General features: G+C 39.5%; 1 protein-coding gene across 1 annotated transcript; it reads left to right on the top strand.

Annotated features, from left to right (window-relative positions):
- The first annotated feature begins 830 nt into the window (after positions 1–830).
- On the top strand, positions 831–1,781 carry LOC109266993 (olfactory receptor 52A5-like). Its single transcript, XM_019449511.2, has one exon. The coding sequence runs from the start codon at positions 831–833 to the stop codon at positions 1,779–1,781; it is 951 nt and encodes a 316-aa protein (XP_019305056.2).
- The last annotated feature ends 5,501 nt before the right edge of the window (positions 1,782–7,282 follow it).

Below are 7,282 nucleotides of genomic sequence, written 5' to 3'. Positions count from 1 at the left end.
ATTTGTCTATTCTTCTGCATGATCACACTGTTTTGATCACTGCATCTTTAAGTTCAAAGTCCAGTAGTGTCAGTGCTCCAACTGTGCTCTTCTTCAGTGTGTGTTGCTATTCTGAGCCTTTTGCCTTTCCATATTAACTGAGGCAGAGATGTATGTATACACAAAATAACCTGATGGGATTTTGACTGGGGTTACATTGCTTATATACATCAAGTCGACAATAAGTTACATCTTAATAATATTAAGTTTTCCTTTCCTAGGCACAGAGATATTTAGCTTTTTATTACAATGATGCAAATATTGTTATCTCTTAGGTCAAAATCACTACTTTATAACTTCCTATTTTCCCATGGTACAGCATACTGCTTGAAATGGCGAATGTTCCTCTTTTTTTCTTTGTCTTTGTGTTCACTGCACACTAAATGACTATCTATGAATTTCTCTTGGCTAAAACCAAATTGATATATGTAACATCGTAAGTTCCTGAACCTATTATAAAACTAAACTAATATCCTTAACTTATAAATGCACACAAATGCACATACATCACCAGGTATGAGTGGGTCTGCTTTGCATATTGAATTGTTGTGTATATTTGTGTGCCCTTGTTGAGAGGGAGAGAGAGAAAGAGAAAGAGAAAAAGAGAGAATTTAGGGAGCCTGTATGTGCATCCCTAGACTTACAGCATCAATAAACATGTATACTTGAAAAAAATGCCCTTTAAAGACACATTCAATTTTTGTTTCTAGGAATGTCTACATGAGAACAAATAAAGAAGAGAGAAACACAAAACAAAACTTGAAGCATAAATCAGGCAACTCCAAGGCCACATGTTCAAGCTCAATGGCACAGTCTTCATGCCCTCAGTGTTGACACTGGTCGGGATCCCTGGCTTAGAATCTGTGCAGTTCTGGATTGGAATTCCTTTCTGTGCCATGTACATCACTGCTCTGTTTGGGAATTCCCTGCTCCTGGTCATCATCAAATCGGAACGCAGCCTCCATAAACCCATGTACCTCTTCCTGGCAATGCTTGGAGCAACAGACATTGCTCTCAGTACCTGCATCCTACCCAAAATGCTAGGAATATTCTGGTTCCATTTACCAGACATATATTTCGATGCCTGTCTCTTTCAGATGTGGCTCATCCACACCTTCCAATCCATTGAATCAGGAATTCTGCTGGCCATGGCCCTGGACCGCTATGTGGCCATCTGTGATCCCCTGAGACATGCAATCATCTTTAGCCACCAACTCCTCACTCAGATTGGGGTTGCAGTGACACTCAGAGCAGCCCTCCTTGTAGCTCCATGTCTCATCCTCATCAAATGTCGGCTGAAACACTACTGGACCGCTGTGGTCTCCCATTCATACTGTGAGCACATGGCCGTCGTGAAGTTGGCAGCAGAAGATATTCAAATCAACAAGATCTATGGTCTGTTTGTGGCTTTCACTATACTTGGATTTGACATAATCTTCATCACACTCTCCTACATCCGAATATTTATAACTGTCTTCAATCTGCCTCAGAGAGAATCTAGGCTCAAAGCCTTTAACACATGCATTGCCCATATTTGTGTCTTCCTTGAGTTTTATCTCCTGGCTTTCTTCTCCTTCTTTACACACAGGTTCGGGTTCCACATTCCACCCTACATTCATATTCTTCTGTCCAACCTTTATCTGCTTGTCCCTCCTTTGCTCAATCCTATTGTGTATGGGGTGAAAACCAAACAGATTCGAGATCGAGTGTGTAAGATTTTCCACTTTAAATATCCATCTTAAGGGGTGCCTGGGTGACTCAATCAGTTAAGCAGATGACTTCGGCTCAGGTCATGATCTCACAGCTCATGAATTTGAGCCCCGCATGGGGCTCTGTGCTGACAGCTCAGAGCCTGGAATCTGCTTCAAATTCTGTGTCTCCCTCTCTCTCTGCCCCTCCTCCACTCATGCTCGCTCTTTCTCTCTTTCTCTGTCTCCCAAAAATAAATAAAAACATTAAAAAATTAAAAAAAATAAAGATTCATCTTGATATCTCATTTATCTTTTGTCAAATAATAAAAATTTATTTTGAGAAATACTAGTTTGAGTCACATTCTGTGCTGTTTCCAGTTTGTTTGTGCTGCTGACATATAAAGTTTTAGGTTTTACATCGGAGACAGGCTCTGATTCCTATTTAAACAATTTCACTTTTTATGGATACAGAATTAATTAATCAATAGATGACATAAAAGGCAGAAAGCATGAAGACTTGTTTCTGGTTTAGTCAGTGAAGGATTTTCTTCAATCTTTCAGTGAGGAAGTTTCTCAAAAACAAGTAAATTTAAGTGGTTACCCTCTGATTGAAAATTTTAAGATCATGCAGTTCTTTAAAAACATAAGTTCAGCGGAAGATGGCGGCGTAGGAGGACGCGGGGCTCACAGCGCATCCTGCCGATCACTTAGATTCCACCAACACCTGCCTAAAGAACCCAGAAAACCGCCAGAGGATTAGCAGAAGGGAGTCTCCGGAGTCAAGCGCAGACTAGAGGCCCACGGAAGAGGCACAGGGGAAGTGCCCTGCAGGTCCTCACCACGCGAGGGACTCTCCAAAATGACCAAACGGAAGAATTCCCCTCAGAAGAATCTCCAGGAAATAACAACAGCTAATGAACTGATCAAAAAGGATTTAAATAATATAACAGAAAGTGAATTTAGAATAATAGTCATAAAATTAATCGCTGGGCTTGAAAACAGTATACAGGACAGCAGAGAATCTCTTGCCACAAAGATCGAGGGACTAAGGACCAGTCACGAGGAGCTGAAAAACGCTTTAAACGAAATGCAAAATAAAATGGAAACCGCGATAGCTCGGCTTGAAGAGGCAGAGGAGAGAATAGGTGAACTAGAAGATAAAGTTATGGAGAAAGAGGAAGCTGAAAGAAAGAGAGATAAAAAAATCCAGGAGTATGAGGGGAAAATTAGAGAACTAAGTGATACACTAAAAAAAAATAATATACGCATAATTGGTATCCCAGAGGAGGAAGAGAGAGGGAAAGGTGCTGAAGGGGTACTTGAACAAATTATAGCTGAGAACTTCCCTGAACTGGGGAAGGAAAAAGGCATTGAAATCCAAGAGGCACAGAGAACTCCCTTCAGACGTAACTTGAATCGATCTTCTGCACGACATATCATAGTGAAACTGGCAAAATACAAGGATAAAGAGAAAATTCTGAAAGCAGCAAGGGATAAACGTGCCCTCACATATAAAGGGAGACCTATAAGACTCGTGACTGATCTCTCCTTTGAAACTTGGCAGGCCAGAAAGGCTTGGCACGATATCTACAGTGTGCTAAACAGAAAAAATATGCAGCCGAGAATCCTTTATCCAGCAAGTCTGTCATTTAGAATAGAAGGAGAGATAAAGGTCTTCCCAAACAAACAAAAACTGAAGGAATTTGTCACCACGAAACCAGCCCTACAAGAGATCCTAAGGGGGATCCTGTGAGACAAAGTACCAGAGACATCACTACAAGCATAAAACATACAGACATCACAATGACTCTAAACCCATATCTTTCTATAATAACACTGAATGTAAATGGATTAAATGCGCCAACTAAAAGACATAGGGTATCAGAATGGATAAAAAAACAAGACCCATCTATTTGCTGTCTACAAGAGACTCATTTTAGATCTGAGGACACCTTTAGATTGAGAGTGAGGGGATGGAGAACTATCTATCATGCTCCTGGAAGCCAAAAGAAAGCTGGAGTAGCCATACTTATATCAGACAAACTAGACTTTAAATTAAAGGCTGTAACAAGAGATGAAGAAGGGCATTATATAATAATCACAGGGTCTATCCACCAGGAAGAGCTAACTATTATAAATGTCTATGCGCCAACCCCGAGCCCCCAGATATATAAAACAATTACTCATAAACATAAGCAACCTTATTGATAAGAATGTGGTCAAGATTTCAATAAAACTAAAAAATCTATTCAAAAAAAAAAAAAAAAAAAAAAAAAGAATGTGGTCATTGCAGGGGACTTTAACACCCCACTTACAGAAATGGATAGATCATCTAGACACACAGTCAATAAAGAAACAAGGGCCCTGAATGATACATTGGATCAGATGGACTTGACAGATCTATTTAGAACTCTGCATCCCAAAGCAACAGAATATACTTTCTTCTCGAGTGCACATGGAACATTCTCCAAGATAGATCATATACTGGGTCACAAAACAGCCCTTCATAAGTTTACAAGAATTGAAATTATACCATGCATACTTTCAGACCACAATGCTATGAAGCTTGAAATCAACCACAGGAAAAAGTCTGGAAAACCTCCAAAAGCATGGAGGTTAAAGAACACCCTACTAACGAATGAGTGGGTCAACCAGGCAATTAGAGAAGAAATTAAAATATATATGGAAACAAACGAAAATGAAAATACAACAATCCAAACGCTTTGGGATGCAGCGAAGGCAGTCCTGAGAGGAAAATACATTGCAATCCAGGCCTATCTCAAGAAACAAGAAAAATCCCAAATACAAAATCTAACAGCACACCTAAAGGAAATAGAAGAATAACAGCAAAGGCAGCCTAAACCCAGCAGAAGAAGAGAAATCATAAAGATCAGAGCAGAAATAAACAATATAGAATCTAAAAAAACTGTAGAGCAGATCAACGAAACCAAGAGTTGGTTTTTTGAAAAAATAAACAAAATTGACAAACCTCTAGCCAGGCTTCTCAAAAAGAAAAGGGAGATGACCCAAATAGATAAAATCATGAATGAAAATGGAATGATTACAACCAATCCCTCAGAGATACAAACAATTATCAGGGAATACTATGAAAAATTATATGCCAGCAAATTGGACAACCTGGAAGAAATGGACAAATTTCTAAACACCCACACTCTTCCAAAACTCAATCAGGAGGAAATAGAAAGCTTGAACAGACCCATAACCAGCGAAGAAATTGAATCGGTTATCAAAAATCTCCCAACAAATAAGAGTCCAGGACCAGATGGCTTCCCAGGGGAGTTCTACCAGACATTTAAAGCAGAGATAATACCTATCCTTCTCAAGCTATTCCAAGAAATAGAAAGGGAAGGAAAACTTCCAGACTCATTCTATGAAGCCAGTATTACTTTGATTCCTAAACCAGACAGAGACCCAGTAAAAAAAGAGAACTACAGGCCAATATCCCTGATGAATATGGATGCAAAAATTCTTAATAAGATACTAGCAAATCGAATTCAACAGCATATAAAAAGAATTATTCACCATGATCAAGTGGGATTCATTCCTGGGATGCAGGGCTGGTTCAACATTCGCAAATCGATCAACGTGATACATCACATTAACAAAAAAAAAGAGAAGAACCATATGATCCTGTCAATCGATGCAGAAAAGGCCTTTGACAAAATCCAGCACCCTTTCTTAATAAAAACCCTTGAGAAAGTCGGGATAGAAGGAACATACTTAAAGATCATAAAGGCCATTTATGAAAAGCCCACAGCTAACATCATCCTCAACGGGGAAAAACTGAGAGCTTTTTCCCTGAGATCAGGAACACGACAGGGATGCCCACTGTCACCGCTGTTGTTTAATATAGTGCTGGAAGTTCTAGCATCAGCAATCAGACAACAAAAGGAAATCAAAGGCATCAAAATTGGCAAAGATGAAGTCAAGCTTTCGCTTTTTGCAGATGACATGATATTATACATGGAAAATCCGATAGACTCCACCAAAAGTCTGCTAGAACTGATACATGAATTCAGCAAAGTTGCAGGATACAAAATCAATGTGCAGAAATCAGTTGCATTCTTATACACTAACAATGAAGCAACAGAAAGACAAATGAAGAAACTGATCCCATTCACAATTGCACCAAGAAGCATAAAATACCTAGGAATAAATCTAACCAAAGATGTAAAAGATCTGTATGCTGAAAACTATAGAAAGCTTATGCAGGTAATTGAAGAAGATATAAAGAAATGGAAAGACATTCCCTGCTCATGGATTGGAAGAATAAATATTGTCAAAATGTCAATACTACCCAAAGCTATCTACACATTCAATGCAATCCCAATCAAAATTGCACCAGCATTCTTCTCGAAACTAGAACAAGCAATCCTAAAATTCCTATGGAACCACAAAAGGCCCCGAATAGCCAAAGTAATTTTGAAGAAGAAGACCAAAGCAGGAGGCATCACAATCCCAGACTTTAGCCTCTACTACAAAGCTGTCATCATCAAGACAGCATGGTATTGGCACAAAAACAGACACATAGACCAATGGAATAGAATAGAAACCCCAGAACTAGACCCACAAACGTATGGCCAACTCATCTTTGACAAAGCAGGAAAGAACATCCAATGGAAAAAAGACAGTCTCTTTAACAAATGGTGCTGGGAGAACTGGACAGCAACATGCAGAAGGTTGAAACTAGACCACTTTCTCACACCATTCACAAAAATAAACTCAAAATGGATAAAGGACCTGAATGTGAGACAGGAAACCATCAAAACCTTAGAGGAGAAAGCAGGAAAAGACCTCTCTGACCTCAGCCGTAGCAATCTCTTACTCGGCACATCCCCAAAGGCAAGGGAATTAAAAGCAAAAGTGAATTACTGGGACCTTATGAAGATAAAAAGCTTCTGCACAGCAAAGGAAACAACCAACAAAATGAAAAGGCAACCAATGGAATGGGAAAAGATATTTGCAAATGACACATCGGACAAAGGGCTAGTATCCAAAATCTATAAAGAGCTCATCAAACTCCACACCCGAAAAACAAATAACCCAGTGAAGAAATGGGCAGAAAACATGAATAGACACTTCTCTAAAGAAGACATCCGGATGGCCAACAGGCACATGAAAAGATGTTCAACGTCGCTCCTTATCAGGGAAATACAAATCAAAACCACACTCAGATACCACCTCACGCCAGTCAGAGTGGCCAAAATGAAGAAATCAGGAGACTATAGATGCTGGAGAGGATGTGGAGAAACAGGAACCCTCTTGCACTGTTGGTGGGAATGCAAATTGGTGCAGCCGCTCTGGAAAGCAGTGTGGAGGTTCCTCAGAAAATTAAAAATAGACCTACCCTATGACCCAGCAATAGCACTGCTAGGAATTTATCCAAGGGATACAGGAGTACTGATGCATAGGGGCACCTGTACCCCAATGTTTATAGCGGCACTCTCAACAATAGCCAAATTATGGAAAGAGCCTAAATGTCCATCAACTGATGAATGGATAAAGAAATTGTGGTTTATATACACAATGGA

This window comes from Panthera pardus, unplaced genomic scaffold (genome assembly GCF_024362965.1).
Source record: "Panthera pardus isolate Hobbes unplaced genomic scaffold, ASM2436296v1 HiC_scaffold_12, whole genome shotgun sequence".
Lineage (NCBI taxonomy): Eukaryota > Metazoa > Chordata > Mammalia > Carnivora > Felidae > Panthera > Panthera pardus.
The sequence above is the reverse complement of the archived record's forward strand: the minus strand, read 5'-3'. Positions and strand labels throughout refer to the sequence as shown.

Bases quoted from the DNA above. Each gene is read 5' to 3' on its own strand.
- LOC109266993 (XM_019449511.2), top strand. From the start codon at position 831: ATGTTCAAGCTCAATGGCACAGTCTTCATGCCCTCAGTGTTGACACTG.